The 16,811-nt window shown below is 38.8% G+C and overlaps 1 protein-coding gene across 1 annotated transcript; it reads right to left on the bottom strand.

Moving 5' to 3' along the window:
* Positions 1 to 2,297: 2,297 nt before the first annotated feature.
* Positions 2,298 to 9,900, bottom strand: LOC143610453 (amino acid transporter AVT1C-like). Its single transcript, XM_077084935.1, has 13 exons — positions 9,732 to 9,900; positions 9,134 to 9,317; positions 6,991 to 7,277; positions 6,135 to 6,349; positions 5,533 to 5,556; positions 4,681 to 4,861; positions 4,381 to 4,603; positions 4,182 to 4,317; positions 4,025 to 4,058; positions 3,706 to 3,876; positions 3,096 to 3,139; positions 2,910 to 2,972; positions 2,298 to 2,609 (listed from the first exon to the last, which is right to left on the bottom strand). The coding sequence occupies exons 1-13, from the start codon at positions 9,898 to 9,900 to the stop codon at positions 2,517 to 2,519; spliced, it is 1,824 nt and encodes a 607-aa protein (XP_076941050.1). The 3' UTR covers positions 2,298 to 2,516.
* Between the last annotated feature and the right edge of the window lie 6,911 nt (positions 9,901 to 16,811).

Here is a 16,811-nt window from a genome sequence, read left to right as displayed (position 1 = left end):
CGGTAGAGGGAATCGACACAGGAATGGTGGGGAGGAAGGGAGATGTGGGTATATCGAGGTCGGGAAACGGGTCAGAAATAGGAGTGGAACACTCGAGAAAGTAAGAAGACTCATGAAAAGTGACATCGGCACTAGTAAAGTATCGGTGAAGTGATGGGCTATAGCATCGATACCCTTTTTGAACCCGTGAGTAACCAAGAAAGACACAACGAATGGCTCGGGGATCAAGTTTGATGGTTTTCGGACGATGGTCATGAACATAGGCGACGCAACCAAATACTTTAGGTGCGAGAGGAAATGGATCATCGTTGGGAAATAGTACAGAAAACGGTGTTTTACTATGAAGAACGGTTGAGGGCATGCGGTTAATCAGATATGTGGCAGTGAGAACGACATCTCCCCAAAAACGATGAGGAACACGTGATTGGATCATGATTGTGCGAGCAACATCCAATATGTGACGATTTTTGCGTCCGGACACACCATTTTGTTGAGATGTATAAGCACACGATGATTCATGAATAATGCCGTTGGTTTTTAAGTATGAAGAAGTCGGTGGAAAAATATTCTTTAGCATTATCAGATCGTAAAGTTTTAATGGTGGTGTTAAATTGGTTTTGAACATAAGCATTAAATTCTCGAAATATGGAAAATACCTCACTACGAGATTTCAACAAATAAACCCAAGTAGTGCGAGAATAGTCATCAATAAAGGTAATAAAATATTCAAAACCCAACGTAGATTTGATAGGGCAAGGAACCCTACATCAGAATGCAACAGTTCAAAACAAGAACTGACTCGATTGGGCACCCTAGGGGGATAGGGACGCCTTGTATGTTTACCAAGTTGACACGACTCACAATGAAAATTAAAAGAGGAAAGTGGTAAATCTGGTCGCATTTGCCTCAGAACCGTTGTAGAGGGATGACCTAACCGACAGTGAGCCTCCCTGACAGCGGAATCACATAAGTTTGCTACAGGATGCGAAAACGGGGATATACGATAGAGACCTCCTGATTCAAAACCAATACCAATTACCCGGTTTGTTCCTAGTTCATGAAAAACACTGTGAGTTGGGTAAAAGGTCACAGAACAGTTGTTTTGTTTGGTAATTTGACTCACTGAACAAAGACTGGTAGGAAATTTAGGAACAAATAGGATAGAAGACAGTTTTAGGTTTTCCGAGTTACTGATGGATCCTATGCCGAGAACGGGACATGAAGATCCATCGGCAAGACGTACCGGTGCATAGGAAACATTTTGAAGACTAAAAAAAATACCCCGATTCCCAGTCATGTGATGTGTGGCTCCAGAATCAATCACCCATGATAAGTCAAGGCTAGAAGGTTTACCTGAATGTGCCGAGCTGGTTTGAGGATGAGGCAACTGGAGGTAAGAAACCGTTGAATAAGATCATGCTCCTCTTTAGTAAATGTATATATGTATTTATTTTCGCCCATAGTGATACATGAAACTGAAAATTGACTGTGAACAGTAACAAGTGCGGGTGGAGGGCGGGAACAGATTCCGGGGTAAACAGTTACTCGTCGTGAACAGTAAATCCCGGCAGCGAACAGTAATTCCGGCAGCGAACAGTTACTTTCCGGCAGTGAACAGAAATTCCGGCAAACGAACAGTAACTTCCGGCATTGAACATTGACTTCCGGCGTGAACAGTAATTTCCGGTCTGAACAGTAACTTCCGCGCGGGAACAGTGATTTCCGGCGTGAACAGTAATTCCGCGCGATGAACAGTACTCCGGTGAACAGTGATTCCGCGTGAACAGTATTCCGGTGAACAGTGATTCCGGCGTGAACAGTGCTCTCGGTGAACAGTCTTTCACGGTCGAAAAAAAAGGATTTCGTGACAGGACAGAACAACAAGGCAGGAGCTTGTTTCAGATCTGAAGGCTGCTGGTGACGGCTGGTCAGACTCGGGTTCGGGTCAGATCGCGGCTAGGGTTTGGATCGAGAGCCGTAGCTCTGATACCATGTAAAGAAGAAGATGGTTGTAGTGAAAGTAATGTTTATTACTTGAATGTGTGAATAATACAAAGACAACTACATCTATTTATACACAAACAAACCGTAGCTTTCAACCCATAAAAAGCCCATGAGCTTTAACCAACTACATGGGCTAAAACCCTAATTATAACTAAATACAACTAACACTATACTAGATTCTGATGTCGCATTAGACACCACAAATTTGCACAATGTACAAGAACCTGACCTTGTTCTGATACCACAATGCTAGGTAATATTGAGAAGGTTTTGACTATGTTTAATCACTGAAAATTGATGATCAATGATTTATTCAATCAAGAAAGAAAGCCTTTATATAGTCAACATACAATAAAAACCAAAATATATATTCAATGAAAGACATAAACTTAAGCTCTCCAAAACTAATAAGACATCTTGACACACTTCATTCTCCAACAATTACTCTCCAGAAAAAATAACCATGACTCTTCATAACAGCTCCCTCTCCCTCTTCGAAGTTTTCTCAACAATCATAGCAGTTGAATGATTTCAGATAGGGCGGTGTAGGTTCCAAACGCTAGTGAGATGATGCCGATTGCAATGATTAACACACAAAGTGATCCCTAACAATTAAACAGGTAAATGAAATTACACGTAGATTGGCTATAATACTTCTAAGGCTGTGCATAGAAGAGGCTAGTAATATATTGATCTCTTGCGATTATTTTGTTGCGAAAAATTAATTTCCCATATCCCAACGTGCGAGTGTGTGATTGCAATTAATTTAGCCAACCATGACTGGGAAGGGTATAAAACTAGCTTATGGGTTTTCCAAGAAAAATTAAACCATAATTTAAGTCAACTTGATAAAATTTTCAGTCCATATATAGCATGTTAAAGTTGAGAAGAGTTGTATGTGATACCTGTAAGCGAGTTATGCTGCCCCTGAGGAGACGCAAAAAGCAAACGCAGGGAAATATGAGTGACTGGAATCACAAAAAATCATTAGTTTCTCTTGTAAAAATACTAAAACATATTGTAAACTTATGTTTAGAGAAATGCAGAGAATATATAATTTGATATGGCTATGATGACATGCAATAACTTACCACCAGCATTGTTAGTAAAGATCCGATCAGCGACATTACCAGACCTGTAGAGAGAATAAAAAGATCATTACTATGTTTTCCAACATGGTGAATAATGAAAAAAAATGCAGCTTTATGTAGTCAGGATTTAATTACATTGCCAGCATTCCCCATTTAAGATCATAACTTAAGAAAACATATATCCAGTTGCTTTGATAATTGCATATAATCGATCGTTCTTTAAAAGATACAAGAAAACACTACACTATCAATGAATGAGTATATAGCAGAGTTTTTTTTTCTTTTTTTTTTGCCAATTAAAATGGTAAATTTGGCCTTCAGATTTCCATTATTATTATTATTAATTTATTATCACTATTATTATTATTATTACTAGAATTACTCATTCTTACAAAAGAATTATACCATTTTTATGAACTTGTACAAGAAAGAGCTCTTTATTATGTGAATACTTAAGATCACATAATTGAAACAGAAGTGTTTTGTTGAGTGATGCTGATGACCTGATCAGTCACAGTGTGCACATAATGCTGCATTCATGATGTGTGTTATAAGTGATAAAATACTAACACTAGGGAAAATATAGGGATGTCAGTACGCGAGAGCTTACCAAAGAAAGGTACTGCGAGGGCTACAAGTAAGGTAGAGATCACCAACGCCGTTCTAATGAGGATGGAGTAGATGTGAGTCTTTTGATGGTTTGATGGTATGAGTTCCTCTAGACTCTTAGCCACCAGAGATATGGTCAGCGCAAATGTTATTCTTGTTAAGAAAATACAGCGCTGTCCTTTATTGAATAACTAAATCACACCATCGTTTTAGGATTGTGCTTCTAGTCCACTTAGATCAGTGCGACATAGGGTCGAAATTTGCTATAATAAAGAATTTTTTTTTATAAATAATTAAAAAGTTTTAAGAGGCTTGATCATTAAAAAAAGGATATTTGGTAAGTGGACTGATTACCTACAAAATAAAATTTGACACAAATGAGTACAAAGAAATTTCAGAAACTAACTGTGTGCTTGCATTCTAACATACATGAAATTGCACTCTAATATAGATTATGTATTATTTTAGTTAACATACCGTAGTCCATACAGCAATTTTGGAGGCAACCAAATTTTTAGGCAGATTGAGAGTGAATTGTGATTCTATTGATTCCCCAAACTTCATGTATCCCAATACGGCAACTCCAGCATAGAGAAAAGTGCATACCGCGAAGCTTCGGAAAACAAAACATAGTTAGCTAAGAATGAGATTGTTTTGATTGAAAAAGTGTTCTCACCTGACTAAAAGGGCTAGAGGATATTGACTTTTTTTCTCCATGGACATATAGATGTTTGGAAGAACAGCATGTCCCGCATAACAGTAACCATAAAGCCCGATAGACACGGGCAAAGTGGAAAGGTTCAAAACTGTAGTACTTTCAGTTTGAAAGCCAATGGAATCCACTAATCCAACCCAAAACAAGCAAATGACCAGAAGAATCATTACAAATACTCCGCCGGCTGGATACAAAAGCATAACAGAGTTAAAATTCAGAGTTCATAAATTATAAAAATATTAAACTGTATTTTGCACTAACCGGAGATGTAACTAAGAAGAGTCAAGTCACGAAGCCAAACCGTAGGGAGCACAATTACGGTTATCATAATTGCAAACAAATAAGGTGAACTTACTTCATATCCTCCAAGATTTAATTGTGCATTTGGAAACAGAGAAGATAGGTTATCACTTTCCAAGATTATAAATTCAACACATGAAGCCTGCATTCGGAGAGACACGGGGGATCTAGTTAACAAGAAAGTCAAGTGACCAAAACATTGGAAAAACATGAAAGTAAATGTAATTTTATCAGCTCAAAAATGAACCTATGCATGGTTTATAGTAGGAAAAAGTTTTTAAAACCCACAATCAAATTGTTTCATTTTATTAAAAAAACAAACAAACAAACTTGATATATAAGTTCTTTACTAACTCATGACATATGTGACACATAAATGTCAGATAAGTTAGCACTAATTGGACTGCTTATATGCACCACCAGAAGAATTAGTAAAGTCTATACTCGATACAATCATGTTACAGTAGCATTCAAATCATTTGATTAAATTTGAAACTAAAGCCACATACGATCTTCTTACGACATATGCACATCAAATTTGATAAGATAAAACAAGCAATAAAAATGATGCAACTTATGAGAAGTAGACACTTGAATAGGAATATGTTCTGTTAAATGACAAAGAAAAAAATGGATATGAACCCATGACTAGAACAAAACTAAGATTATGCAAATTTGCGTAACAGAAGTTGCGATAGCAGCGACATTCTAATATTTCTTTCTCGAATTATTTCACAAAATATTTAAGAATCTGTCCAACTGTCACATAGAAGGTTCTCACAAATATACATGAGTTGTGCGAGATATACTTACATACAACTCCACGTACAAAACTATCTGCAAAAACAAGAGAAAAAATAATTGATCAGCACCACTCATCATAATGTTAACTTATCATCTATCTAATTCTTTTCTCAATTATAAACTCTATTTTTGTCACAAAATGTAACAAATGAACATTAACCGTAGTTTGCAACATCCGTAGAGTAGTAATAACTAAACACATATATAGATTGAAACATGTAATAGGTTTGTCACCCTTTATGATCCCAAAAGCTAATAAAGTGCTAGAAAGATTTAAAAAGTCTATGTAAGCTATGCTAAATATTCATTTTAGAGTTATGCATCTTAAGCTATGAAGCTGGATGACTATTTAGTTTTTATAAGCAATATTGTTCCTTGAACCACTCTTGATTGAGATTTTGGTTTAGACCAATAACAGAGCTCTAGGCATCTGAATCACTTCCATACGTAATCAAGGAAAAAAAGACGACTCAAGGAAACTAAAATAGAACATAATATTTTTAGATATAAATAATTTAAAAAATGAGTTGAGTGTCCGTTATATACACTCGTAAAGCGTTCAAATTTTAATTTAATGCAAACTACAAGACTTAGAGTTTGATCAAACTTACAGAAATGAATAGACGTCCGATTATGCCAAAAGCAGCTTCACCAATATCTGGATAAGTTTGAAGACCAGACCGACTATCCAAACAGGAACGAAGAAGGAGACCCGTGTAGAAAGAAAGAACACAAAAGACAAACAACACAGACAGCCCGACCCATCCTCCTTGTTTCACTGCAAAAGGAGTGGAAAGAAGAGCTACTCCACAAAGAAGATTCACCCCTACAAGAAATCACCATTAATCGGAAGAATTTCATATATTGACTTAAAATTGATATAGCCATTATACTCTGGCAGCAAAGTAAAATCACCCCTGGCATCTTATCATGAACATTGGTGCAGATATATCTTAAAGCTGTATTTATATTTTTCTCAAATAAACAATTTTAGCTCTTACATTAAATTATTTGTCATTGCATTCTATTAGATTATATTGAAAATAAATAGAAGTGTTCAAGCATAAGTGCATAACAAAGTGCCCAATGGTTTGAAGTTAATTTGGGGTTTATTAGATCAACTTCTTTGGGCTTTGGCTGTTACATTAAGTAAAGCACTTCACATACAGTCTCAAGCATCAACAAGCAGAAGCCAGCAATGTTGGGACTGTATATTAGTGTCAGATTAGATGCCAAGAGGTGGATAGTTTCAATATATGTCAATACCTCTTAATTGAATAAAAATGTGGCAACTAGCCAAATTGGCTATAGGATACTGATTATGGGTAGTTTAACCATAAATAGCACATGCTAGAAGATATTTGTTACTTTTCTTATCAAAGACGGTGTTGGCAAGCACGTTATGTGTAACATAATAGGTATGGTAAACATTCTATAATGAGTTTATAAAACATAACATATGTATACCGTTAACCACAGCTTGGCCGAACGAACTTTGTCCACTTTGAGGAGATTTCTCATTTTGTAGCAACTTTTTGGTAGAAGCTGTCCTTTGACGATGAAGCGAATGATCAGAACTATAATGCTCTTGGGGTAGCAAGAGATGGTTGTCTGAACTCGTAGTTTTTTTGGAAGTGTGTCTCCTTATAGGCGATGAGGAAAGGAATGAACCGCCTAATGATGATAAGGCGCCAGGAGACCCGAGAATGTTCAGACTTGGAGATGCTACACCACCATAAAGATCCATTGACTTCCTGAACATAATTCCGGAAGAGTTAAGTAAATAGGATTAATGAACAAATAATCTATTGCAATACTTGCTGGCATGTAGTTGATCCAGGAGGTGGCAGACTCCTACTTGGAGTAGCTAAACAAAAAGAATTAACTTGTGGCAAATAGCCATAAGTGGTTTGGCTAAATTGTCGGACCCGAATTTCATCATTTAGTGCTGAGATATTTTTCACTGATGATTCGATAATTTCTGAATCTTCCCTTTTTAGTTTTAAAAGGCATGAATCACGGAGTGACTCAATTTACTTGATTAATTAACTGATTTCGTTATTTAGCTTATAGTTTTGAATAACATTCGAAAATTTGACAAATCTACAAAATTTGGATTTCCCTTTTAGGCCTGATGTAATGTTTTCTTAATTTAATAATATAATATATTCGTTGAGAATTTTCTGTCTTTTATCTTCTTAAGTCACTTGTGTTTCATTAGAAACTCTCCAAACTAAAGCGCTTAGGTTTCATTAGAAACTCTCCAAACTAATTAAAGTGCTTAAATAACGTTTGGTATACAAAATGACGTAGGAAATGGAATAAGTCATTGTAACGGATTGAAAAAAAGATGATTTTAGATGATGAATACAATGGGACGAGTCAATGTAAAGAAATAAAAAAAAGTGTTTAGTTAATGAATGAACCGGAATCAAATCATTCCATCACCATCGTCACTAATTCAATTATTTTTGGTGCCGCCATCACCATTGTCACTATTTCAATTATTTTTTTATTTTTGTTATTTTTTTATTTTGAGATAGAATTATATTTATTTTTTTTCTTATTCATTCATGTGTTTTTTTGGCAACCAAACAACATGAACTATTAATTCATTCAATTCCCATAGGTTAACCAAACAATACAAAAAACGATAATAATCTATTTCATTCAATTGTCCATTTCATTCATTCTTTCATTCCATTCTACCTCCATTCCATTACCGGCTACCAACATACCCTTATTTAGTTATTTTGATTACCAGCAATAGAATTTTGCACACCAAATTGTTTGAATAACCTATAAAAGTGTTTATGACGGTCAAATAATAGATTAGGTAATATTTAGTATACAAAATTTATTTGCAGAATGAAATGGACTATTATCAGTAAATTGAAAAATGTTTAGTTGTTGAATTGAATAAATCATCTATTTTATAAGAAATCTCATTTCTTGCAACACCCAAAAATCATTAATTCCCCCCCCCCCCCACCCACCAACTCCCGTCGCCGCTGCCATCACCATTTCTTGCAACACGTACCCAAAAATCTTTATTACTAGCAACACTGTCACTGCCACCACCACCAACACCGACCACTACCACTTGTATTCATTCCTTCATATATTCGTAACTACTAAACAACACAAAATAAAGATTCATTATATTCCCAAATGGTAACCAACTAGCACATGGAAAGGCAATGATCCATTATCCATTTCATTCCTTGTCCACCACCACCGGCCACCATCACCAACACCCCTAGCCAGCACCGCCACCACCACCACCACCGGCTGCCATAACCACCACCACCATCGGCTGCCACCACCACCATTACCACTGCCGTCACCATCGATCTCCACCACTATATTTGTATTCCATTCATTTAAATTTTCATAACAAAAAAAAATTCATTTTATTCCCATAGGATAACCATACTAGCAAATGAAATGGTAATGATTTTTTCATTTCCCCATCCATTCCATTCTATCGTATATTCCATTACCTCGTAATATCAAACAGACTCTTAATATATTCTCTAATAATTATGAAATGTACAAAACAAAACTGATGGACCATAACTAATAACACCAAAAGAGGAGAGGGTAACACCTGTAACTTTTAGGCCATGATGGGTCCAAAGAACTAGCACAACAATCGTTCCCATCATCATCATTTCCATCGTCATATCCATTAAAATCCTTATCTTCTTCATCTTCATTGAAATCCTTATATGCATCTCCACCAATATCCTTTTCATCCTCATCACTCTTGTCGGGGTATGGTACTAAGAACCCTAATTTATTATGTTTTGGGCTTATTTTATTATATGGGCTAATACATTTGTTATTGGGCTGAGGGGGTTTTGTGGAGGTAACCCTAACTGGGCTAGGCCCATTAGGGTACCATGATGGTGGCCATGAGGCTCCATATATAAGGAGGTCTCCACCTCCTTATCAAGGGTTGGCAAACAGCTCAATAAGAGCCACCACCATATTTTTGTGTCTGTGAACAAGAGATCCTCTGGATTTCTTAGCGGTCACCTCCACACCCCCAAAAGTCACAGTAGATCACAGCAGCGGTCGGAGCAGAAGCAAGCAAGTCGTGGTTCGTTCATCTCGAAGTCCGTGGAAACATCGTCATGGGTCAGGTCTGATTCATTTCACGTTTCTACATTTGGCGCCATCCGTGGGACGGCAATGATCCACACTTCGCTTCTCGTTTCGGCCCTCCGATTTGTCCATCAGCATCTCAGATCTACGGATCTGTTCATCAGATCTACGGATCTGTTCATCAAGATCTACAGATCTGTTCATCAAGATCTCAGATATACGGATCAATATTCCAGATCTGTTCATCAATATTCCAGATCTGTTCATCGATATCTCAGATCTACGATTTCTTCTCTCAGATATGTTCTTCCGTAGATCTAAAAAATATTTCCAGATCTGGAAATACTATCAGATCTGTTGGAAGAAAAACACAAGAAGAAATGCTATCGGATCTGAACAATGATCTGGAAGTACACAGGAAGAAATACCCGATATTTTGGGGAAAACCCTCATATCTGTGCTGAATCAGATCTGGGTTCGCTCACGCGTCAAGCATGCTCAAACATCTAAGTATGCTCACGCATCGATGCTCACGCATCAAGCATGCTCAAACATGCGCGCAGGCACTGAGCGCGCGACAAGCATGCTCAAGCATCAAGCATGCTCAAGCATCAAGCATGCTCACGCATCGATGCTCAAACATCAAGCATGCTCAAGCATCAAGCATGCTCAAGCATCAAGCATGCTCACGCATCGATGCTCAAACATCAAGCATGCTCAAGCATCAAGCATGCTCAAGCATCAAGCATGCTCACGCATCGATGCTCAAACATCAAGCATGCTCAAGCATCAAGCATGCTCAAGCATCAAGCATGCTCACGCATCGATGCTCAAACATCAAGCATGCTCAAACATCAAGCATGCTCAAGCATCAAGCATGCTCAAGCATCAAGCATGCTCAAGCATCAAGCATACTCCCGCATCGATGCTCAAACATCAAGCATGCTCAAGCATCAAGCATGCTCAAGCATCAAGCATGCTCACGCATCGATGCTCAAACATCAAGCATGCTCAAACATCAAGCATGCTCAAGCATCAAGCATGCTCAAGCATCAAGCATGCTCACGCATCGATGCTCAAACATCAAGCATGCTCAAGCATCAAGCATGCTCAAGCATCAAGCATGCTCACGCATCGATGCTCAAACATCAAGCATGCTCAAGCATCAAGCATGCTCAAACATCAAGCATGCTCAAGCATCAAGCATGCTCAAACATCAAGCATGCTCAAGCATCAAGCATGCTCAAGCATCAAGCATGCACACGCATCGATGCTCAAACATCAAGCATGCTCAAACATGCGCGCAGGCACCGAGCGCGCGACAAGCATGCTCACGCATCAAGAATGCTCAAACATCAAGCATGCTCAAGCATCAAGCATGCTCACGCATCGATGCTCAAACATCAAGCATGCTCAAGCATCAAGCATGCTCACGCATCGATGCTCAAGCATCAAGCATGCTCAAGCATCAAGCATGCTCACGCATCGATGCTCAAACATCAAGCATGCTCAAACATGCGCGCAGGCACCGAGCGCGCGACAAGCATGCTCAAACATCAAGCATGCTCAGGCATCAAGCATGCTCAAACATCAAGCATGCTCAGACATCAAGCATGCTCAAGCATCAAGCATGCTCAAGCATCAAGCATGCTCACGCATCACGCATGCTCACACATCACAGATGCTCACGCATTCAAAATCTCTAGATCATGCGCGCCACCGCGGATCAACTTCGGATTCCGCATGCGCGCTCCCGGCGATCACTCTTCGCCACAGCGGTTTGCATTCGCGCCACCGCATACATGTTTTTGCATACATGTTTCACACTTTCTTTTATTAATTTGAGCAATATGACAACATTATATTGACATCAAACTAAAAATAAAACGAAGTAAAACATACATGCGCGAGCTTCAAGCTCAAACGCGTTGACGAGTCTTAACTCTAAAACGTCAGGGCCTTAGCCCAAAAATATGAGCCTTAGCTCAAACTTAAAAGTTGGGAATCCTCATAGACCCACAGGCCTCGCGCCAAGGGTGGAATGCTCATAGACCCACAGGCCTCGCGCCAAGGGTGGAATGCTCATAGACCCACAGGCCTCGCGCCAAGGGTGGAATGCTCATAGACCCACAGGCCTCGCGCCAAGGGTGGAATGCTCATAGACCCACAGGCCTCGCGCCAAGGGTGGAATGCTCATAGACCCACAGGCCTCGCGCCAAGGGTGGAATGCTCATAGACCCACAGGCCTCGCGCCAAGGGTGGAATGCTCATAGACCCACAGGCCTCGCGCCAAGGGTGGAATGCTCATAGACCCACAGGCCTCGCGCCAAGGGTGGAATACTCATAAACCCATATGGCTACGCGCCATACTAAAAGGTTCGGCCACGAGCCGCGCAAGCACCTGTGACATCATTATTATTATCTGGCCGTTTGTGCCTCCATTATTATTTTGAAGACAAGCCAGGATAGTCATCCTGCGCAGAAGAGGCCCTTGGCCAGTCATTATCATCATATTACAGCTCGTAAGCCGCCTTGCGCGCCAGCTTAATTATTCTACAAGCTCGTAAACCGCCTTGCGCGCCAGCTTAATTATTCTACAAGCTCGTAAGTCGCCTTGCGCGCCAGCTTCATTATTCTACAAGCCCGTAAGTCGCCTCGTGCGCCAGCTTCTTTATTATTACAGCTCGAAGTCGCAATACGCGCAGGCTCTCATTATTCTACAAGCTCGTAAGTCGCCTCACGCGCCAGCTTTATTATTTTACAGCTCGTAAGCCGCCTTGCGCGCCAGCTTCATTATTCTACAAGCTCGTAAGTCGCCTTGCGCGCCAGCTTCATTATTCTACAAGCTCGTAAGTCGCCTCGCGCGCCAGCTTCATTATTCTACAAGCTCGTAAGTCGCCTCGCGCGCCAGCTTCTTTATTATTACAGCTCGTAAGTCGCCATGCGCGCAGGCTCTCATTATTCTACAAGCTCGTAAGTCGCCTCATGCGCCAGCTTTATTATTCTACAGCTCGTAAGTCGCCTCACGCGCCAAGCTTTATTATTTTATAGCTCGTAAGCCGCCTCGCGCGCAAGCTTCATTATTCTTCAGCTCGTAAGTCGCCGCGCGCGCCAGCTTTATTATTCTCAGCTCGTAAGTCGCTTCGCGCGCAGGCTTTTGTTATTATTATAGCTCATAAGTCGCCTCGCGCGCAAGCTTTATTATCAGGCCCCGCGCCACTATTATTATGATGCGTGCTATATCTTATTCATACTAGTGCACCATCATCATCATAAGGATCACAACATGTCACCATCATGGAGAAAACCTCCCAAAACTCAAAGACAAGGCCGAAGGAAAGGTCAGAAACCGCCTCACGATCTAGCACACCTTATAAAGTCCAGTGCTCCACCTAAACGCTTGCACGCCTTGGAGCAACACTGGACTTGGGGGGCTTGTCGGGGTATGGTACTAAGAACCCTAATTTATTATGTTTTGGGCTTATTTTATTATATGGGCTAATACATTTGTTATTGGGCTGAGGGGGTTTTGTGGAGGTAACCCTAACTGGGCTAGGCCCATTAGGGTACCATGATGGTGGCCATGAGGCTCCCTATATAAGGAGGTCTCCACCTCCTTATCAAGGGTTGGCAAACAGCTCAATAAGAGCCACCACCATATTTTTGTGTCTGTGAACAAGAGATCCTCTGGATTTCTTAGCGGTCACCTCCACACCCCCAAAAGTCACAGCAGATCACAGCAGCGGTCGGAGCAGAAGCAAGCAAGTCGTGGTTCGTTCATCTCGAAGTCCGTGGAAACATCGTCATGGGTCAGGTCAGATTCATTTCACGTTTCTACAACTCTCAATAAGAAAGAAGCATTCAGATTCCATCTTTTCCATTCTCCCAAAACCTTTTCTCAAATCTTCAAAACCATAAACATCACAAAACTTTAAATTACAAATTCACACGTTACTTTGTCTTAAACTAAAGTAGTTACAATAAAAAAAATATCAGCAACTTCAGAAGGGTTGTATTAATATCCTTAAAACAATACTTTAAACTTATCAGATTCTGATTTGACAAGATATTAACACAGATTCTCTATGTATGCATGCATATATTCATACCTGTGTGTGAATGATGTTTAATGTTTCAGTGCTTAATTTGACAAACGATTGAATCGGAAGGTGTCTGTTACTGATATTGCGGCTCAGCAAACACAATATATATAGGCTTCAACCTAATAATAAATATAAATATTAAATATGAATAAAATTCACAATTTGCCACGTCATATTTTTACATGTTTGGTACTTCACATTTAAGGTATGCCACAGGTTATGGGATATATTTATCCTTTTTTTTATTCAATTTATTTACATAAAATGAAACTAAATTTTGAAATTTAATTGGTTTAATCTCCTAGCTGAGCTTGCAATGAGGTGGTCATGGATGATTAATGATGAATACATGTGTCATATGGTGTCCGTGCATTAATTCACTCGTGGATTTCGTCGATAAAGTTTCAATTTGAATTTACATGTGTTTTATACCAAATTATCAGTTATGTTGTCATGGATTTTGTGGAAAGAGTTTCAATTCAATTTCCATGTTTTATACCAAATTATGGATTTCGTGGGATAAGTTTCTGTCTCAACTAGATTTTCCTAAATTGTATAGTAAAGGCAAGGTTGTTCGGTTTTTGCTGGGCACAAATTTATTTATACAGTATAATTCATGATACTTGTTACGGTTTAACGGTTTAATTGTTTGGCTGAAGAATTGATCCTTGGAAACCAAATTTTTCTTAAATAGAGGGATTTCACTTTTGTAATTTGCAGCTACATGTGTAAACCAAGTTCATTAATTCAAAACTAAACACAAACGGATCTAAATCAACTGGTCAGTTCAGTTCTAAAACCAACAGTTAATTTGGTGTTTCGGTTTGTTATTTCTATGAGGGTATATGGTGGGAGTACCCATCCCACCTCAAAGTATCTTTCACCAATTCCCTCATCAACATCATCGCTGCAATATATTTCCATCATTGCATCCTAATCCACCTTTCAAGCATGGAAATTGACATCTTTCATCTCAATCCATATTTCATCCATTTTAAATAATTAAAATATAAATTAAATTAACACTATTTTTTAAACTTACAAATTCATTCATAAAATAAAATTTACATTATTAGGAAATCAATAAAAGTACTAAAAAATAAATAAATCAACCCATTTTATATATTTACTTGCATTTTTAATAAATTAATTAAGTTAAAATTAGTTTTTAAAAACAAAATTTGCACTAATTTCAAAAATTAAATTCACATTATTTTTGAAAATTAAAAGATAGAGACAACTCAATTAAAAGATAAATTGATTTTGGTTGCATCGAGTGTTTTACTATGATAGAGCCCATATAATGCATCCTATAAACTAGGGCATATACACACCCTTTCTTTGAAGTAGCTACTCCATTCGGGGATGAATTTCTTTGGGCCGAACCACCAGGGGTGGTATTTCTGCTAGGTCCGAGCCCACCTAGAGGTACTCCATGCACCCTAAATCATTTTTAGTTTTAAGTTCAACCTATGATTGTTGTTAAATTGGGCTAATCGGAGCGTGAACAATCTCAACCAGAACATATTAACATGTGTCAAATTTAGATTTTTCAAAAACCGACCGAACTCAATGGTTAAATGTCTGCATCTCGTCCTAAGAACATGGAATATCATTTGATACTAAATTTCAAGGTACTTCCCATTCCTTATTTTTACACCATAGTATATTGTTCTATTTTAATGGTGTGCTTTACTTTAAATATTTGTGTAGGTCTCGTTATGGATTTAACAACTAATCCTTGATCATTTCATAGGCTTGGTGAGCGGAAATCACCATGACTATCCAGATCTCGGATCAAGAAATACACAAAAACACACGCACGGTTTAGATAAGAAGATAGAATATTATTCCCAAGAGAATTGGCTAGGATATGGAGTATAAGCATGTATTTGTACTCCATACCTAGGTCACCTTACATAATGGGTCACTTGAGCCGGCCCAACAAGGTAATAGCATAGTCTTAGGCCTCAGGCCTGTTACAATTAAAACTAAACAAAAGCAACATGATAAATCAAATACAAACCACTAGTTTAGGGAGAAACCCAACACCAAGTCATACTCGCGGTATGAAAATTGAAATTCATAACATTCCATTAGGTATGAAAAACTCAATTTCAATAGCTTGGAATTTGTATCGGACTTCATCAGCTTTTATTGGAAAAAGTCACCGACTTCAATTTGGTATCCTCGTACAGTTTCTTGTAAAGGTGAACAAACCGGGTATTTGTAGGAACCGGTTCCGGGTATGGTTAACAAAAGTAAAAACCAGGTTGGGTAGGAACTAGTTCAGGTAGAGTTGGGTATATGATTGGGCTTTGACCGGTTTCCAGGTTTTTCGGTTTCAAGTAGGGTCAGGTTTTGACCAGTTCCGAGGGGTTCGGGTTGGTCCAGTTTTGGGTACAGTCCAGGGAGAAACCCAATTACCAGGTCATGCAGGTCGGGTATGAGTAAGAGCCGGTTCCGGATCCGGTCTAGAACCGAGTATTTTGTGCACCTCTCTAGTTCTTGTACATAACCTAAAATACCTAAAGTTTTGATAGGCCTGGAGGTGATATGGGTATTTGGAAACATTTTTGCCTCGTCACATCTCGGTTACATTTGTCCCCTCCGTGTAGCTCAGTTGGTTAAGGGGGCGTAAGGCTTGGAACAATCTCGGTTACATTTGACTAATATTTTTCCTCCTTCAATTATTGTAAAGAAGGTTCGAAATGGTATAGATACTCGCTTTTGGTTAGACATTTGGCTAGGTGATCTTGACTTGGCATCCCGCTTTAAACGGTTATTTGCGTTAGAGAAAAATAAATCTTGCCCCATTTCGGATAAGAAATTAGAGGATAGAACAATGGTCTTTGGATTGGCATAGAGTCCCGAGAGGAGGCGTTGAACAATCACAACTTGATGATCTCTTGAACTTCTCATTGAGGTTCATATTTCAAATGTAGAAGATAGTTGGATTTGAACTCTAAATAATAATAGAGAATTTTCTGTTAAGGATCTTAGAAGGCATATTTATAGAGCCTCCCTTCTATCTAGTTCTTCAAACTTGTCTCAGCGGAATTGTTTTGTTCAAAA

The sequence above is a fragment of the Bidens hawaiensis genome, unplaced genomic scaffold, assembly GCF_021521415.1.
Source record: "Bidens hawaiensis isolate Kalapana, Puna unplaced genomic scaffold, B.hawaiensis_p1.1 tig00026358_1, whole genome shotgun sequence".
Classification (NCBI taxonomy): Eukaryota; Viridiplantae; Streptophyta; class Magnoliopsida; order Asterales; family Asteraceae; genus Bidens; species Bidens hawaiensis.
This window is presented reverse-complemented; position numbering and strand designations above follow the sequence as displayed.